General features: G+C 44.5%; 1 protein-coding gene across 1 annotated transcript in view; it reads left to right on the top strand.

Annotated features, from left to right (window-relative positions):
* Positions 1–19,965, top strand: part of CENPI (centromere protein I) — a 161,959-nt gene that overhangs the window by 93,643 nt on the left and 48,351 nt on the right. The window contains exon 13 of the mRNA XM_075834239.1: positions 734–848. Within this exon, the coding sequence (XP_075690354.1) occupies positions 734–848 (115 nt within the window). The remainder of the gene's footprint in view (positions 1–733; positions 849–19,965) is intronic.

The raw sequence follows: 19,965 nt of genomic DNA on the forward strand, positions 1-19,965 counted from the left end.
TGTATACTATATGATCACACTGTGTTGCTGGGCTGGAAAGAGGAGAACTGTATGATGCTGATTTGGACAGCGTCATACAGAAAACATTACACCGCCCAGAGTGAAAAGAACCTCCCATTTTGGCAAGTATAGCCAAGTTAGCATATTTAGAAAAATGCTCATAATTTTAAAAATAAACGGTTTTTGGGGGAAAAAAAATACGCTGTAATTATCCTCATAGTAGCTCCTATTAGATTAGTTAGGAGATAGGGCATTAATAAACCCTGTTCTGTAGAGGTCACTTTTCGTCAGTCCTCACATTATCATCAAAGGCAGGATTACAATAAAAGGAAACGCCTATATCAAGATAACACAGGGTCCACCGTTCACAATAGGTGATGGACAGACACGGCTCCGCTCCTATCCCTTCCTGCACAATGACCTTTGTACAGGTCAGAGCATGCATGCCTAGAATACTTTCCCATAGAAGTCAATGGGTCCCCTCCTGTTCACAGGTTAATTTGGACCATGTATCTGCAGTAAAGCAGATCTCTAAAATGCTGTAAATAGCAACTCAGGCAAGACAGCTGCCCCCATAATCATGTACTGAAAATAGAATAAAAAAATTTACAATAAAAACAGATCTGAAAAATGTTGTTTCACTATCTGGTCTTGATTATGAAAACAAAATATAAGTGATACGTTTCCTTTAACGATCTGTTCATACTTTTTCTTTCGTATCGCTTTCTGTTAGGAAGGACTTTCAGGTAGTGAAGAATTTCTTCGTAAATGTCTACCACACTGGAATGGGAATTATTGCACCCAGATATTGCAATTTATTAGTTGGATTCCGCTTTTCTCCTTTGCAGGTGAGCATAACAGGAGATTGGGATTTAATGTCGCCATTTTAGGGCAAATATAATGTATTGAACAATTTCTATTCTTTTCTAGAAGTAAGAAATAGAAAAAAACAGCAATTCCGCCATTTGTTTTTTGATATGTTTTTACAGTTTTCACCGTGTGCTTTACATGGTATGTTATTTTCTCGTTCGTTACATTGGAGGACACAGACTGGGTATATGCTGTTGCCACTAGGAGGCTTCGCACTAAGAAAAAAATAAATAAAAATGCCCCCCCACACAGGATATACCCTGCCCATAGAAACTGCGCTATTCAGTCTTTGCTTCTGTAGGAGGCAGTCTCCGGCTAATGCAGTAGTCTTTTTGTTTTTGTTATTTTTTTTTTGTTTTTTTGGTGTCTTTCCCCCCCCCCCCCCCCCACACTTTTTAATTAGCTGGGAAACAGGTTGACAGTCTCCCTGTTGTCCCCTCCAAGGAAGGTGCAGTGTAGTATGTAACCTGACTATGTAGACAAGTGGGACAAGAGCAATCGGCTCCCCTGTCACCCACCAGCCTAAGGAGCACCTCTCACGATATCTCCCACCAGTGTCTTCCCTTACTAAATGGTGAGCCGCTGAGCGGGTGATACCTCTGGTTACACATCTGGGAGATGGAGGAATGGACAGTGCTGATATGGAGGGTGAGTTTTAACACCCCCCTCCTTCCGGGCCACTGCTTGTATACAGTTCTGAGAGTACACTCATAGGTCTATTGGACTCCACCAACCGGTTGCTACTGTTTTGCGGTCACTGCAGGCCCTTTTTGCTGCTAGGTGCCATTTCCAGTTGTCCTGTAGCCGGCGGTGCCATTTTTCACTATGGCTTGTGCTATTTTTGTCAGCCTTGCGCCATTTTCTCACTATTGTACAAGCTGGGCGGCGTCAAATTGTGCTCGAGCACGCTTTCACTATCTTCACATGTGGAATCATCCTACTCCTTAGATTGGCAAGCCTTCCTCACATGAGCGCCGGCAGCCAATTGCTGCGGTTTGAGGTGGAGCCTCTTTGTCCTCCCGATCTCTCCTGCATTCAGATGGATGCTGCTGGGGACACAGGACCTCCTGACCTACACCGCGTTCCAAATTATTATACAAATGTTATTTTTCACAAATTTTCCTAAATAGTAGATGGAAATGACAGTCTGTATAATCTTCAAGCCATCAACCGTTGGAGTATAATGCGAATTTTATTGAACAAATCTAATACGTTTTTTGGGGGGTTTTTTAGCAGTAAAAAAACTCAAAATGCACGGTTTCAAATTATTATGCACAACCGAGATCAAAACATTTTAAAGGTTGTAAAGAGAACTAAAATGGTAATTTGTTGAATTTTCAGCATCAGGAGGACATATTTACAGAAATCAAAAGCTCTTTCAATAAAAAAAAAACAACTTCGCAGGCCAAGTTACATGTTAACATAAGACCCCTTCTTTGATATCACCTTCACAATTATTGCATCCATTGAATTTGAGAGTATTTGGACAGTTTCTGCTTGAATATCTTTGCAGGATGTCAGAATAGCCTCCCAGAGCTTCTGTTTTGATGTGAACTGCCTCCCACCCTCATAGATATTTTGCGTGAGGATGCTCCATGAGTTTCGCTCCTTTTATGCCCATAGCAGCCAATGACACAGAGGTATTCTTTGCAGCATGAGATGGTACATTGTCATGCATGAAGATAATTTTGCTACGGACGGCATGGTTCTTCTTTTTGTACCACGGAAGAAAGTGGTCAGTCATAAATTCTACGTACTTTGCAGAGGTCATTTTCACACAGTCAGGGACCCTAAAGGGGCCTACCAGCTCTCTCCCCATGATTCCAGCCCAAAACATGACTCCGCCACCTCCTTGCTGACGTCGCAGCCTTGTTGGGACATCGTTGCCATTCACCAACCATACACTACTCCATCAATCTGGACCATCCAGAGTTGCACGGCTCTCATCACTAAACAACACGGTTTGAAAATTAGTCTTCATGTATTTCTGAGACCACTGCAACCGTTTCTGCTTGTGAGCATTGTTTAGGGGTGGCCGAATAATAGCTTTATGCACACTTGCAAACCTCTGGAGGATCCTACACCTTGAGGTTCGCGGGACTCCAGAGGCACTAGCGGCTCCAAATACCTGTTTGCTGCTTTGCAATGGCATTTTAGCAGCTGCTCTCCTAATCCTATTAATTTGTCCGGCAGAAACCTTCCTCATTATGCCGTTATCTGAACAAACCCGTCTGTGCTCTGAATCAGCCACAAATCTTTTCACAGTACGATGAACACGCTTAAGTTTTCTTGAAATATCCAATGTTTTCATACCTTGTCCAAGGTATTGCACTATTTCACGCTTTTCGGCAGCAGAGAGATCCTTTTTCTTTCCCATATTGCTTGAAACCTGTGGCCTGCTTTATAATGTGGAACGTCCTTCTGAAGTAGTTTTCCTTTGATTAGGCACAGCTGGCAAACTAATTATCACAGGTGTCTGAGATTGATTACAATGATCCAAAGAGCCCTAAGACACAATACCATCCATGAGTTTAATTGAAAAACTAATAATTAAATGTTTGACACTTAACCCCTTAGTGACCAGCCCATTTTAGGCCCTAATGACCAAGCTATTTTATTCGTTTTTCTATGGTCGCATTCAAAGAGCTATAAAGTTTTTATTTTTTCGTCTACATAGCTGTATGAGGAATTGTTTTTTGCGGGATTAGCTGTCCTTTTTAATAGCACCATTTTAGGGTACATATAATTTTTAGATTAACTTTTATTAACCTTTTTGGGGGGATTATAAAAAAAAAAAAAAAAATTCCACCATTGTTCTATGCGTTTTTAAATTGACGCCGTTCACTATGCGACGTAAATAACATGTTACCTTTATTCTATGTGTCGGTACGATTACAGCGATAACACATGTGTTCAGGTTTTTTTTATGTTTTACGACTTTTGCACAATATAAACACTTTTGAACTAAAATTATTTGTTTTTGCATCGTCTCTTTGCAAGAGCCGTAATTTTTTTATTTTTCCATCAATGTAGTGATTTTTTGGGCTTGTTTTCTGCGGGACAAGACGTAGTTTTGAATGGTACTGTTTTGGGGTGCATGGGACTTATTGATTCATTTTTATTATGACTTTTTTGGGGGGCAATGGAAAAAAATTGCAATTTCACCATTGTTTTTTGCGTTTTTTTTTTTACGGTGTTCACCTTGCGGTTTAAATTACATATTAACTTTATTAATGGAGTCATTACGGTCACGGCGATACCACGTGTACTTTTTTTTTTTTACACTTTTACTAAATAAAACCACTTTTTATAGAAAAAAATTGTTTTTTTGTTTTTTTTTTTACTGTACTTTTTATTAATCTTTATTTCACTTTGACTTATTTTATTAGTCCCACTAGGGGACTTTACTGTGCGATCATCCGATCGCTGCTATAATGCTTTGGTATACTTCGTATACCAGAGCATTATTGCCTGTCAGTGTAAATCTGACAGGCAATCTGTTAGGACGTGCCTCCGGCACGTCCTAACAGGCATATGTCCAGGGCAGACCTGGGGGCTTTTATCAAGCCCCCGGCTGCCATGACAGCCCATCGGAGACCCGCGATTGCATTCGCGGGCCGCCGATGGGTGACAGAGGGAATGCACTCCCTCTGTAAACAAAGTTAAATGCCGCGGTCGCTATTGACGGCGGCATTTAACGGGTTAAACGCCCGCGATCGAAGTAAACTTCGATCGCGGGCGTTGGAGCAGGAGCTCAGCTGTCATCAGACAGCAGAGCCCCGGCTCCTGGCTGCACGGGAGACCCGTGCAGGACTTAGGCTAGGCGAACGTAAAAAGGCGTCAGCCTAGCCTAAGGCCCCTTAGTGACCGACGTAAAAAGGCGTATTGGTCACTAAGGGGTTAAATCCAATGTGCATAATAATTTGGAACACGGTGTATTCTGCTGCATTTTTGCCTCAGGAGGAACATCAGACACTCTGAAATAGGGTAGGACCGACCTTTGCCCTCTCTCTCATTCCCCTGCATGTGCCCGAGCCTCCGTTCCTGAGCTTACTCCCTGTAGGAGTGTGTCCATATTTTCTAGTAGACCTAGATGAAGGCAGCCATTACTTCCTAAGGGAATAGTTATTGCTGTGCAGTAGTGAGAGTTTCTATTGGTTTCTTTACTCCCACAGTTTTTTGCAGGGTGTGGTTTAGTGACCCTCCCCCCCCTATGGCCATGTCTTACCCTAATGGAAGAACCTTCAGGCCAGACTAACATTACAATTCATTACGCGTGCTCCAAATGAAGTACTACGTTTCCATGTGGTCAGTCTACTTCTATATCTGATGCATACCAGCCTTCTGGCCAAACTCTTGCGGCTCCTGCACACCGGCCACCCCTAGTGTTGCTCATGCTTGTTGTGGCGGGGGGTCTGAATCTAAAATGTCTAATACAATAAACAAAAAATAAAGAAAAACAAAAATATTTGCCCTTGTAGGCGGCAGGTAAATTTGATGACAAAACACTATTTGCCTATACGGCAACGAACCCTATTTTCTACACTCCTAACAGAAGGTATTGAATTGTTCTATTCACATCATTCCTAATCAAGAAAATAACCCTTATTAAAGGCACATAGCCTATATTCTAAAATTAACCCAGGAGCCCAGAAATGTTATCACTCATATAGAAGTAATAGTCAGTCTCTGCTAACAGCAGTAGAATTAATATACTGTCTATACTAGAGGGAAGCGTCTGCAGACCGCTATTACAGAATTGATTCTGAGCTGATGGTACGTTAAAGACCTTCAACAAAGTCCCCCCCGACATGTTTCGCGAGATGGCGTCCTCAGGGCTGCAGAGGTGACGAAAACAGCATGTCTAATGCGTCTAAAATCTTGTAGAAAGTCGCTAGAGGAGGACCAGTGCACAGGAGCCAATCAGGTGACTTGGTGTATCGTCTCATTCAGACACATTTGGTAGAAAGCGGATTTAGACAGTCTAATATGGGTTACTGCGGACTACACGTGCGTTCAGACTTTTAAGAATATCATAAATCTAATAAAGACTGCATATGCTCAAATACTTAGTACCATCAGATAATCATACAGGAGGAAGCATGGATATCTATTCTGTTGGATAGGGCATACATTTATGAATTGACACTTCCTACAAGAAGACGTCCAGGTCCCATATACTGAGACTTAAGTGGAATAACTGATAATTGTTAGGAGAGGCAACTGCTCAATTTAATGCTAACAATTATCACTTATTCCACTTGAGTCTCCATATATGGGGCTTCTGCTTTTAGGAAGTGTCTATTCATAACTGTATGCACTATCCAACAGAATAGATATCCATGCTTCCTCCTGTACTGTTTTCTGACCGTGTTATCTGATGGCACTATGTCTTTAATATTATCCTCCATGCAGTCCGTAGTAAGCCATACTTAGACTCTGTGTTTTGGTGCTACTGAGCATTCTCCATACGTAAGAAGCAATTCGCTCTTGTAGGATCTTCGTGTATTTGCTAAGTCCGCTGTCTATCAAATGTGTCTGAACGACTGACAATACACCAAGTCACATGATTGGCTCCTGTGCACTGGTCCTCTAGTGAGGTTCTATGAGGTTTTATAAGCCTCAGACAATCTGTTTCAGACGCCATTGCCCCACTTTACCCCTGTTCCATCTGGAGATGCTCCCCTCTAGTATAGACAGTATATGAATTCTACTGCTGTTGGCAGAGACTGACCATTACATTTATATGAGTGACAACGTTTCTGGGCTCATGGGATGTTTTTAGAATAAAGTCTACGTGCCTTTTAATAAGGTTATTTTCGTTATTAAGAGTTATGTCAATAGAACATTTCAATACCTTCTGTTAGTAGTGTGGAAAATGGGATTCATTTCTTATAGGCAAATTGTGTTTTGGATCTAAAATGGGCCTATTCCCTTTTCAGAACTCTTAATAACCTAGCAAACATCACTCAGTCCATGATGGGCATGATGCCTAATAGTTCTGGCTCCCCTGGGCTTCAGGTCCACGTCTTCCTCACATGGTAGACCCCGAAAGAGGACCAGGTTTGCTTGCCTTGCTCCAATTTCACTGATCTCTTCTGTCTTGCCCCCCCCCCCCCCCTGGAGGTAAGGTATGGTACATTTCCACCCACTACAGAGGTCCTGTCGGAGGGCGAACGGTCTGTTTCCGACTCCGATTCGGTTGACAAGGGATCTGCCCTTCTCTCCACTTCTGTGGAGGTGCTTATTAGTACTGTCCGTGACTCCTTACAGGTCACTTATTCCACTCCCTCAACTGACTCTTCAGCCTCAACGTTCCCAGACTGTTTCCAGCTTATTTTGAACTTGTTTTCAAGGAGTGGAAATACCTAGACAAGAAATGTTCTCACTCCTACACATCTTCTATCCCTTTCAAGAATGGACCTTTTCCAAGTAGGTTAGTCTCCGGCGGCAGAAATGTCTGTTTCATGTCTGGCCAAAGCTACTACTTTGCTTATGGTGGGTGCCCCTTCGTTCCTTTTTATAGCCATTGGGAATCCTTTGCAAGGCTATACCATACGCCCAATTTTTGACTCCTTCTGGGTTAGCAGAGCGGTCACTGAATAGGCGCACAAACTCAGTCATGGCCTGCTCTTAGGTTCTCCTTCAGAGGAACTGGTGGATCGGTTTCCTCTTATTTCCAATGCATCCAAGTACCTATGCAAGGCTACTCTTGACGCTGTCAATCTGGTAGCTCAGCTCTCATCTCTTCAGCTCTTGCGAGAGATCAGTCTTGTATTGTCTGCCGAACTGGCAAGGGGGCGTGTCACTGCTACGAACAGTGTAAGTGCTCCCCAGCTCTTACACTGTTCGTAGCAGTGACACGCCCCCTTGCCAGTTCGGCAGACAAAGTAAAAGACTGATCTCTCACAAGAGCTGAAGAGATGAGAGCTCCTCTCCTCAGCTCTTACACTATCTGTAGCAGTGACACGCCCCCTTGCCAGTTCGGGTGAAAAGACTGATCTTCAAAGCTGAAGAGAGAGTGTGCACTTTCTCTGCTCGCTCTTGCTGTGGCACTGTCCATATCTGATTGGACAGTGTCACAACCATAGTAACACGCCCCGTTGACCTGGGGGTTATTTAAATATCGGCCGCCAAATATAACCGCACCGATATCTAAAGAACGGAGGGAGGTAGAAAAACATGTAAAGTGCCCCAGGGTTTGTGCAGCCCTCCCCCATTACATGCTGCACTCAGCTGCACATGTATGGGGAGGTTAAAGGTTCTCTTTAAGGCTCACCCCTCCTGGTGACCCTGACCTTCATCTGCAAAGGCTGGAGCCGGTAAGCCAACTTCCACCTGGAGGGCTTCTGCATTCAAGGACGTCTGGCTCACACATTTCGGACGCTTGGGTGCAGGAAGTGGTATACTCCGGATACAAAATCTTATTTACTAGCCTTCCTCCCGATCGTTTATTTCAGTCCACAGTTCCTCTCCAGGGCAGCTGCTTTTTTTCGAGCAATTGACTCTCTGCTCTTTCAAGGGGGCATCATTCAAGTACCCCCGACCCAAAGGTTTCGGGGGTTCTACTCCAACATTTTTGTTGTACTAAAAAAGGACCGCTTGGTTCTGCCCATCCTTGTCTCAATGGACGTTTGCGTTCGTCATTTCCGTATGGAAGCCCTGCGATCTGTCATTGCTTCCATAGAACAGGGCGAATTTCTGTCCTCAGTGGACATCAATGAAACGGACCTGCACGTTCCTATTTCCAGACTGACCAGCACTACCAGGCTTTTCAATGCTGTCCCATCATTACTTATTTGTGACTCTTCCCTTTGGCCTCTCTATGGCCATGAAAGTCTTATTTTTACAAAGGTACTTTTGGTCGTGATGGTGCTACTTCGGTCACCCCGTGCCTGGACAACATTTTGATCAAATTCCCCTCCACGGAGGACAATTAGACGGCGCTGCACATCACTCTAGACACCGGTGTGTCGGTTTGGTTGGTTTTTCAACCATTTCAAATTTTGCCGGTCTCCTTCCTAGCAAATCGTGTTCCTTAGCGTGGCTTTCGACGCTCTAGTTTGCATGAGTCTTCCTTCCGGAACGACTATCCGCCCTCCAGGACGGAATTCGCCTGTTGCGGACAACCGTTGCGACTTTACTCCGCCTCTGAAAGAGGGTTTTTGGAACCAAGTGGGCCTCGATCAAGACGACCACACACACACACACACACACACACACACACACACACACACACACACACACACACACACACACACACTTTGTACAGTTCCACACGTGCCCTCTCCAGCAGGTAATCTTCTCCTGGTGGAATTGTTCACTGGACTCCCTGGATCTATGGTTCATCCTTCCCCTTGTAGTCTGTCTATTGCCTCGGTGGTGGTTTCTCCCCCGACCATTTCCCAGAGTCACTCCTTCCTTCCGCTGAACTGGCTGACCCTCTCAATGGATGCCAGTCTCAAGGGGTAAGGAGGAATTTTTCGTAAACCTCACAGCTCAAGGGCTGTGGTCTCCACAGGAATCTTCTCTCCCCTTCAACCTGCTGAATTTGTCATCTTTCTTTGCCTGCTGCACTGGACATTGCTGCTGTCCGGACGTCTGGTACGGGTTCAGATAGACAATGTTACGGCCGTGGCTTATCACAATCACCTGGGCAGAACTCAGCAGTGTTGGCCGAGGCCGTGCCAATTCTGGCCTGAGCGGAAGATCGCGTTCCTAAGGGTAGTACACGTTCCCAAAGATTACAACTGGGTCGCAGACTTCCTCAGTCGCGAAAAGGTTGATCCCGGGGAGTGGTCCCTTCACTAGGAGGTCTTTGACCAGATATGTCTCAGATGGGGCCAACCGGATGTGGACCTGATGTTGGGTTCCAGGTTCAATTGTCAGGTACCCAGTTTAAAATCCCGAGCCTGGGATTTGGTGGCCTGCTCCATGGGGATTTCAGCAGTCATCCTCGCTCCAGATTGATTGTGCCGTTGTTGATATGCGGACCTAGAGTGCCTGCTGACCGATGTCCCGGGGACATCTCTTCCAACAGAATCTAAGGTCACTAGGTTTAACGGCGTGGATGTTAAGGCGGTCATTCTGAAGGCTTGCAGTCCGTCAGTGTTATTCTCACTATGCTCAAGGCTAGGAAGCCTTCCGCATCCCAAATTTACGATCGTTGGTGTAAGGCCTACTTTCCTTGGTGTGAGGATTGCAATCCTCCTCCCCTCGCAGTTTTCTCTATCCAGAATTCTTTCTTTCCTGGAGGGTGGCCTGGAGCAAGGGTTGGCACTCTGTTTCCTGAAGGGACACGTATTGGCACTTTCGGTCTTGTGCGGTTGCCCGTTGGGAGTCTACGGCTGACGTCAAGACTTTTCTGCAGGGGGTTGTTGAAGCAGTTTCCACTTATCTTCCTCAAATTTTTTTGGGGGATCTCAATTTTGGTGTTGGACATCATGCAGTCGGCCCCCTTCGAAACTTTGCAACAAATCTCCCTTCTCTCCTCACGCTTCTTCCCTGGAAAGTGTTTTTTCTGGTCACGATAACTTCCATTCGAATGGTCTCTGATTTTGCGGCTCTATCTTGCCATTCTCCATTTCTGACTCATCATGTCAAGGCAGGACTCCACTCTGTGCCTTCCTTTTTGTCCAAGGTGTTTTGGTATTTCACATAAATGAAGACATGGTTTTGCAGTCCTGTTTTCCATCTCCCAGTCATCCAAGGGAGCGTTCACTCCATAACCTGGATGTTGTCTGTGCCTTGCGGATTTGCCTTTTCATTACTGCTTCCTTCTGAAGGTTGGATTCCTTGTTCGTCCTCCCAGTGGGTCCCAGGAAGGGGTTGGCAGCCTCTAAGACCACTATTGCTCGCTGGATTTGAATGACTGTAAGCAAGACTTTTTGAGTTCAGGCTAAGGCTCCGTGTTTTTGGATCATGGCTCACTCTACCATAGCGGTTGGAGCTTTAGTGGGTTGTGCGCCATCGGCCTCTGATCTTCTGCCACATGGTCTTCTATACACACTTTTCTATCACACCTTTTGCCTCTGCAGACGCTTTGCTGGGTCGCAAGGTATCGCAGGCGTCTGTGAGATAGGTAACCATGTCATGTGTTCTGTTCCCGCCCCTGGGGTTTGCACGGTATGTCACACTGTCTGTGTCCCCCAATGTAAACAACTAAAAAGCAGGATTTATTTTTTTTGAGTACTCATCGTAAAATACTATTCTCTTTCAGTTCATTGGGATACACCACTCCCACCCATTGTGTTCCAAGGTATTTTTGTTCATGTTAATCAGTTTGTGAGATTCTTCTCTATTGGTTGACGTACTTTTTCTCACCTAGTCTCTGCTTCTCCTACAGTTGCAAAGAAACTAATAGCTCCATATTAATACACAAAGGGAAACTCCTAAACATATATAAGTGGGGCTGGTTGTCCCTGGCTACTATAGAACCCTCCTATATAACTGATGGCCTCTAGCAAAGGTATATTGCAAAACACAAAGTCCAAAATTATCATGTTCCCAAAATTACCAAGTTATATTAGATTGCATATAAAACTAACCTATACTATATAAAAGCATAGAATAAAAAAGAGGTCTCCAGTAAAAAAAAAATCACCCCTTGAAGAAGGCATCCATGCAAAACGCACATTGGGGAACACATTATTCCTATTTATGAGGCAAACTATCTTTAACCATGGGTTAGGTAAACTTGCAATTCTGACCAGCTTTATTATCATTATGTAAGATTTGTTAAAGGCATTCCTTGCCATAGACCACATATACTTATACTTTTCACTAATGTTTGGTGGCCTTAGATACAATGTACTCGCTAGCACGGTATATATAGGTGCCCTATCTTGTACATGATGTGATTGGCGCTGTAATGTAGATTACAGCAGTGTTTTTTATTTAGAAAAACTATCATTTTAGACGGAGTTATGACCTATTTTAGCTTTATGCAAATGACTTTCTTAATCGACAACTGGGCGTGTTTTTTTACTTTTTGACCAAGTGGGCGTTGTGGAGAGAAGTGTATGACGCTGACCAATCAGCGTCATACACTTCTCCCCATTCATTTACACCGCATATAGTGATCTTATTACATCACTATGTGCAGCCACATACACACACTAACGTTACTCAAGTGTACTGACAGTGAATATACATTACCTCCAGCCAGGATGTGATGTCTATTCAGAATCCTGACACTTCTGTAGCGTCTGTTTGAGATTTACAGCAAGGCAAGCGTAATCGTTTTAAATGACCGGTTACGTCGTAATCTCGCGAGATTACGCTTGCCTTGCTGTAAATCTCACAAACGCTACAGAAGTGTCAGGATTCTGAATAGGCATCACGTCCTGGCTGGAGGTAATGTATATTCACTGTCAGGACACTTCAGTAACGTTAGTGTGTGTTTATGTGGCTGCACATAGTGATGTAATATTACTATGTGCTGTGTAAATGAATGGAGAGAAGTGTATGACGCTGATTGGTCAGCGTCCTACACTTCTCTCCATAACGCCCACTTGGTCAAAATGTAAAAACACGCCCAGTTGGGCATTGAGTCATTAACATAGTTACATAGTACGGCTGAAAAAAGACACATGTCCATCAAGTTCAACCAAGGGACGGGAAAAGGGAAGGAACTCCACTTGATATACAAACCACTTGTTTTTTCAAGCCACAGAGCAGGCTCTACAGAGTACTGAGGCCTGATTTATACCACCTGGGACCAGCTAACCCCTCCCCCTAGTCAGCTACTCAGCAGGAAGGAAGCTGCAAGGGAAAAATGGTTTTAAATTGTCAATTTTGCAAACTTTGTAGCAAGCAAGGAATCAATACATATATCACATACAATGGCCCCAACATAAAGCTAATATAGGTCATGACTCCGTCAAAAATGATAATTTTTCTAAATAAAAACCGCTGCTGTTATCTACATTACAGCGCCGATCACATTATGTAGGAGATAGTCAATTTATAATGTGGTGACTGAACCTCTTAATATAATTGATACCTTCCCTAGTGTCCCCACCATGATATATTTGTACTTAACACACAATTTATATCGATATGGTATGGACATACTGAGTTATAGCCACTTGTTTTGTGTAATAATCTCTTTGTTTTTTTTACCAGTCCTTTTTTTAGAGTCCTCTTTTCTAGTCTATCTTTTTATAGTATATATTGTTCGTCTTATGTGATCTAATAATAATTTGTTATTTTTGAATACATGATCATTTTGAATAGCTCAATGTCTGTAGGTGGAGTATATCCTGTAGGAGGGGCCACTTTTTTTTATTTATTTATTAGTGTCAAGCCTCCTAGTAGCAACAGCATATGCTCACGTTCTGACCCCTAATGATCTGGACGAGAAAATAATTTTACGGCGAGTACTCCAAAAAAAATAAATTGCTTGTCATTTGCGACCCGTTAGAAATACGGTAAAAATACCACATTTTTATAGTTTTTTTAATTTTATTTTTACACTGCACAATAAACACTGTTTTTTAATTTGTTTTTAGTTAACTTTTTTTTTCCACTGTCGAAAGAGCTGTCTGTGGGCTTAAATATTTGCAGGACTAGTTGTAGTTTTAATTAGTACCATTTTTATGTCCGTATTTTATTTATTTTTTCGATCGCTCCTATAAAGCATTGCAATCCACTAATAGGGTATGTGCACACGATAACTGGCTTTTACGTCTGAAATTACAGACTGTTTTCAGGAGAAAACTGCTCCGTCGTTTCAGACGTAAATGCTCCTCGCCTTTTGCGAGGCGTCATTGATGCCCGTAATCTTGAGCTGTTCATTGAATTCAATGAAAAACGGCTCAAATTACGTTTCAAAGTGTCCTGCACTTCTTTGACGAGGCAGACATTTTACGCGTCATCGTTTGACAGCTGTCAAACGACGACGCGTAAATGACAGGTCGTCGGCACAGTACGTCGGCAAACCCATTCAAATGAATAGTTGCCAACGTATTGAGGCCGTATTTTCAGGCGTAAATCGAGGCATAATACGCCTCGTTTACGCCTGAAAATAGGTCGTGTGAACCCAGCCATAGACTCTTATAGTCCCCATATTAACATAGTTTCTAAGGCCGGAAAAAAAGTTTCGTCCATCCAGATAAGGCCTATTATTCTGTGATGTTGATCCAGTGGAGGTTAAAACCCCCATTAAGCTAAAGCCAATTTTCCTCCTCAGGAGAAACTTACTTCCCGATTCAAATGTGGCAATCAGATTAATCCCTGGATTAACAAAACCATCAGAACGCTTTCAGTAATTTCATGACCACTTCCTGTAGCACAAACACTCAAACGAAGCGGCAGAAGCTCTCATCCGATTCGTGTCTGTTAGACTTTCTATCGAGTCTGTACTCAGAAAAAGTCAAAGTCTATAATATACAGAGTGATTAGCTCAATAGACAGAGAACACGGTAATAACCAAGATGCAAGAGCCCTCCTCCCAATTTCCCCCTCCCATTTCTGTGTGCATTATGAAGGTCGTTTATAATATTGTCCAAATAAATTATTCGCCTATTGTCTATGCTATTATCTGGAAAAATGTCACAGCGCCAAAGGTATTACTGAGCCATACACGGAAACTTCTGACAAAAACGACTGATGATGGTCCCCTGCCCTATCAGTCAAAGACGTTCATCTAGATGATCGTAGATTCCCACTGAAGGTCTGAAAAACCTGCAGGCCTTAAGGCCCTTTTACCTGGGCCAATTATCGGGCAGACTAGCGTTTACAGAATGCTCGTTCCCGATCATTGCCCTGTGTAAACAGGGCAACGTTCAGCCAATGAACGAGCAAACGCTAAATGAAGTCGGAATGCTCACTGTATCGTTAGATACATTCTTTGGGGTGTAGTTTCCAAAATGGTTTCTTCAGGCAAGTTTACAAATTAATGACTTAGAAAAAGCACAACGTTTAAGATGCTTCAAAAAGACTATTAAACTACATTCACAAAAGCGTATAAGATTCGATTCATGCGCGTGAATCTGGTCCGTTATTCATCAGTGTGCTTGCGAGTGGCATGCATTATTCACGCACTCGCAATGCACATCTATGTGCATTCGTGTGCGGTGCATGATTTTCACACACCTATTGAATTCAATGGGCGATAGGTACGTGAAAAACCCACCAATATAGGACATGCAGTGAGTTAGACGCAACGGACACACGCTGTGGGAAAACTCCTGCATGTGTGAACGACCCCATTGAAATCAATGGGTCCGTGTTCTGTGCAGCACACGGACGTTATTCACATTCGTCTGAATGAGCCCTTAGTACATGAGGTGATACATCATTAAGATAAACCGGGGCAATAAAACTGGATAGGTAATCAGTATATCATCAGTGTGTGTCCGACACCCGGACCCCGCACAGTGTGATTCGGCAAGATATGCTATGCCTGACGACCAGCACATTGTCCCTCCACGTATTACACATAGTACTGACACCCCACTTACTATTCACAGCACTGACCCCCATTCATCACACATTTATTTCTTATTACATTATCACATAGTTCTGACACTTCCATACATACACTTATCTTTTTTTACCATACATTCACACCTTAGCACTACATTAACACTGACATTCATTTATCACACACTTGTAAGCACTTAGTTCGCCACTCCCCCAAGACTAGTGGGAGTGGCTATCACTATTTAACCCGTTAGTGACCGGCCCATAGTGTTTTTACGTCAGTCACTAACGGGCCTTATTCCGATGCCATAGACTTTTTACGTCGTGGCATCGGAATAAATAAACTGAGCTGTCAAATCTCCCTGCTCTCAGCTGCTAGAGGCAGCTGAGTGCTGGGAGCGTCCCTGCTCTGCCGGGTGAGATCGATATCAGTATCGATCTCACCCGTTTAACCCCTCAGATGCGGTGCTCAATAGCGAGCACCGCATCTGAGTGGTTTTGGAGGGAGGGAGGGAGCTCCCTCTCATCTCACTGACACCCGTCAGTGTCAGTGTCTCCGATGGCAGCCGGGGGCCTTATAAAGGCCCCCAGGTCTGCCTGTAATGAAAGCCTGCTAGATCATGCCGGAGGCATGACCTAGCAGATGCCTGTCCGTTTTAAACGGACAGGCAGTAATACACTGCAATACAGAAGTATTGCAGTGTATTATAATAGCGATCGCAGAATCGCATATTAAAGTCCCCTAGTGGGACTAGTAAAAAAGTTTAAAAAAAAAGTTTAAGAAAGTTAATTAAAAAAAATGTGAAAAAAATTAAAAACACACTTTTTCCCCTTACAAACTGCTTTACTATTAAAAAAACAAAATAAAGTAAAAAAGTTACACATATTTGGTATCGCCGCGTCCGTAACGACCCCGACTATAAAGCTATTACATTACTTAACCAGTACAGTAAACGACGGAAAAATTGCGGTTTTCTGTGAATCCTGACTTTAAAAAAATGTGATTAAAAAGTGATCAAAAAGTCGCATCTACTCCAAAATGGTACCAATAAAAACTACAAGTCTTCCCGCAAAAAACAAAAGCCCTCATACAACTGCATCGGCAAAAAAAAAAAAATGTTACGGCTCTTCAAATATGGAGACACAAAAACAAATAATTTTGAAAAAAAAGTAGTAAAACATACATAAACGATACAAATTTGGTATCGTTGCAATCGTAACAACCCGCTGAATAAAGTTATTGTGTTATTTATACCACACGGTAAACGGCGTAGATTTAGGACGCAAAAAAGTGGCGAAATCTCAGTTAATAAAAGTTAATCAATAATCAATTGATCAATAAATATGATGTACCTCAAAATGGTGCTATTAAAAAATACAACTCGTCCCGCAAAAAACAAGACCTTCTACCGCTATGTCGACGCAAAAATAAAAACGTTATAGCTCTTGGAATGCGACGATTGAAAAACGTAAAAAATTGCTTGGTCATTAAGGTCTAAAATAGGCTGGTCATTAAGGGGTTAATGCACCCTCCTTCTGCAGCATTTTTTGACTTGTCTGCGTCCTGCTGGGAACGGGTTTTTACCCACCCACCTAGTAAGTATGGCCTTTTTTGTGGTTTTGAAGTTATCTATGTCCCATTTTTTCTGCTGGTGTTTTTAAATATTCTGTTAGGCCTTATTCACACGGATGTGTCCGTTTTGTGCGCGCAAAAGGTCAGTGTGGCATCAGCATATGGTGCGTGGCTGCGTGATTTTCGCACAGCCGGCATCATTATGACACTCTTTTTATATTTACAAACAGAAAAGCACGAGGTGCTTTTCTGTTTTCATTCATTCTTTTTACTACTGTTGCGCAAATCACGCGCGGCACCTGGAAGTGCTTCCGTGTGCCGAGCGGATTTGCACGCACCCATTGATTCCAATGGGCGTGTGCTGCGCGAAACACGGGCAAGTATAGGACATGTCGTGAGTTTTACGCAGCGCACATACACTGCGTGAAAATCACTGACAGTCTGAACGGCCCAATTCACTTACATAGGTCCAGGCGTGTGCGTGCGCGCGCCTTTCCAGAAATAAATTTATCGGTGTACAGACTTAATAGAAAGTCTATGAGCCCGTACTCGGATACATCGGCTTTCTGGAAAAAGCCAAACAGAAAAGAAGCGGATGAGCGCTTCTGCCGCTGTATTTTTATCGATTTGGTGGGGGTCTCCGTGCTCGGACCCCCACCAGTCAAAACTTCTGACATGTCAGAAGTTTGTCTAACGTTTAGGCTGAATGCACACGTTGCGTAATATGATGCGGAGAATCTGCATCACAACCGCAGGTATATGCACGTAATTCCACAGCTAAAATGGTGGGTGTTTTTTTTTTAATGCATTTTTAGGTGCGATTTTTACATTTTGATGCGGAAATAAGTGTGTTTTTATGCTGCGTATTTTGGTGCGTTTTTCTTTTAAAACTAGTCAGATAAAATTTGAAGCGGAAACGCAAGATAAATTGACATTCTGTGGATTTTAAAATACGCACCACTGGTCAATGTGCGTGCAGAAAAAATCTCTTGAAATCTCATTTACTTTGCTTTACTGTATTACGCTGCAGATTTGCTACATGAAAATACGTGTGGTAAATCCGCACGTAATACTCAACGTATGCATTCAGCCTTAGTTACCCTTTAAGACCTTATTCACACGACAGGGTTTGTGACGGCCCTGTCTTCCGTTGCTCGCGCTCTCCTCCTTCTCCCCGCAGTGCAAAGTACATGTGAAGAGGAGGGTATTTTTTTGCTCCATGTAGGAGCGGAATCCCCAGCCACAGCTTCGGCAACGCTGTGGCCGGGGATTGGGGATTCCGCTATATGGACAGTGAAGTGAGGGACTTCTCCTGGAGCCGTCCCCTACAGGAAAGTAGGGGGGGGGGTGCCATCTATGGGGGTGACTATGTACAAGGGGGCTGTGTGCCATTACCTACAGGGGCGGCTGTGTGCCATTACCTACAGGGGCGGCTGTGTGCCATTACCTACAGGGGCGGCTGTGTGCCATTACCTACAGGGGCGGCTGTGTGCCATTACCTACAGGGGCGGCTGTGTGCCATTACCTACAGGGGCGGCTGTGTGCCATTACCTACAGGGGCGGCTGTGTGCCATTACCTACAGGGGCGGCTGTGTGCCATTACCTACAGGGGCGGCTGTGTGCCATTACCTACAGGGGCGGCTGTGTGCCATTACCTACAGGGGCGGCTGTGTGCCATTACCTACAGGGGCGGCTGTGCGCCATTACCTACAGGGGCGGCTGTGCGCCATTACCTACAGGGGCGGCTGTGCGCCATTACCTACAGGGGCGGCTGTGTGCCATTAATTACAGGGGCGGCTGTGTGGCGCTGCCTACAAGGGGGTCTGTGTGGCGCTACCTACAAGGAGGTCTGTGTGGCACTACCTACAGGGGGCTGTGGCATTATCTACAGAGGGCACCGTGTGGCAAAAAATTTACAAACGAAATTCGTCCGATTTTAAAACTGACAGGGAAAATAACGTATGCAAAACGGGTCAAAATCGTCCGTTAAAGGCAAAACGGACGTTTTTATCGGCCGACACTCGGACCCTGTCGTGTGAATAAGGCCTAAGTCCTTATGCACACGACAGGGTTTCCCGGCCATGTCACGGCTGCAGTAGGAACAATAGACCCCTAATGGGGCTATTCACACAACCGATTTTTTTTTTGACGGCCTGGGAAACCCAGCCGTTAAATTGGACATGCCCTATGTTCGGTCGTTCTCCCGGCCGCCCGGCTCCCATAGAAGTCTATGGGTCCGGGTAATACACGGCCATCACTTGAATGTGTCCCGAGTGACGGCCGTGTCTTCCGTCGCTCGCACTCTCCTCAGAGTGCGAAGTGAATGTGAGGAGGAGGGTATTTTATTTGCTCCCTGTAGGAGCGGAATCCCCAATTCCCGACCTCCGCTTCGGCAATGCTGTGGCCGGGGATTGGGGATTCCACTCCAGCAGAAGTCCCTGACTTCACGGTGTCCATATATGGACACAGTGACGTCAGCGACTTCTGAAGCGGAATCCCCGGCGATGTGGCCAGGGATTCCGCTCCAGGAGAAGTCCCTGACTTCACTGTCCATATATGGACATGGAAGTCAGGGACTTCTCCTGGAACGGTGGCGCTATCTGCAGACAGATGGTGGGTGCTGCGTAGAACTACCTGCAGGGGGCGATGTGGCATTACCTATGGAGGAGCTGTGTGGCATTACCTATGGGGGGCTGTGCGCCGCTACCTACAAAGGGGGCTGTGCGCCGCTACCTACAAAGGGGGCTGTGCGCCGCTACCTACAAAGGGGGCTGTGCGCCGCTACCTACAAAGGGGGCTGTGCGCCGCTACCTACAAAGGGGGCTGTGCGCCGCTACCTACAAAGGGGGCTGTGCGCCGCTACCTACAAAGGGGGCTGTGCGCCGCTACCTACAAAGGGGGCTGTGCGCCGCTACCTACAAAGGGGGCTGTGCGCCGCTACCTACAAAGGGGGCTGTGCGCCGCTACCTACAAAGGGGGCTGTGCGCCGCTACCTACAAAGGGGGCTGTGCGCCGCTACCTACAGGGGGGCTGTGCGCCGCTACCTACAGAGGGAAGTTTGTGGCAAAAATGTACAAATGAAATTCATCCGATTT

This window comes from Rhinoderma darwinii, chromosome 8 (assembly GCF_050947455.1).
Source record: "Rhinoderma darwinii isolate aRhiDar2 chromosome 8, aRhiDar2.hap1, whole genome shotgun sequence".
NCBI lineage: Eukaryota > Metazoa > Chordata > Amphibia > Anura > Rhinodermatidae > Rhinoderma > Rhinoderma darwinii.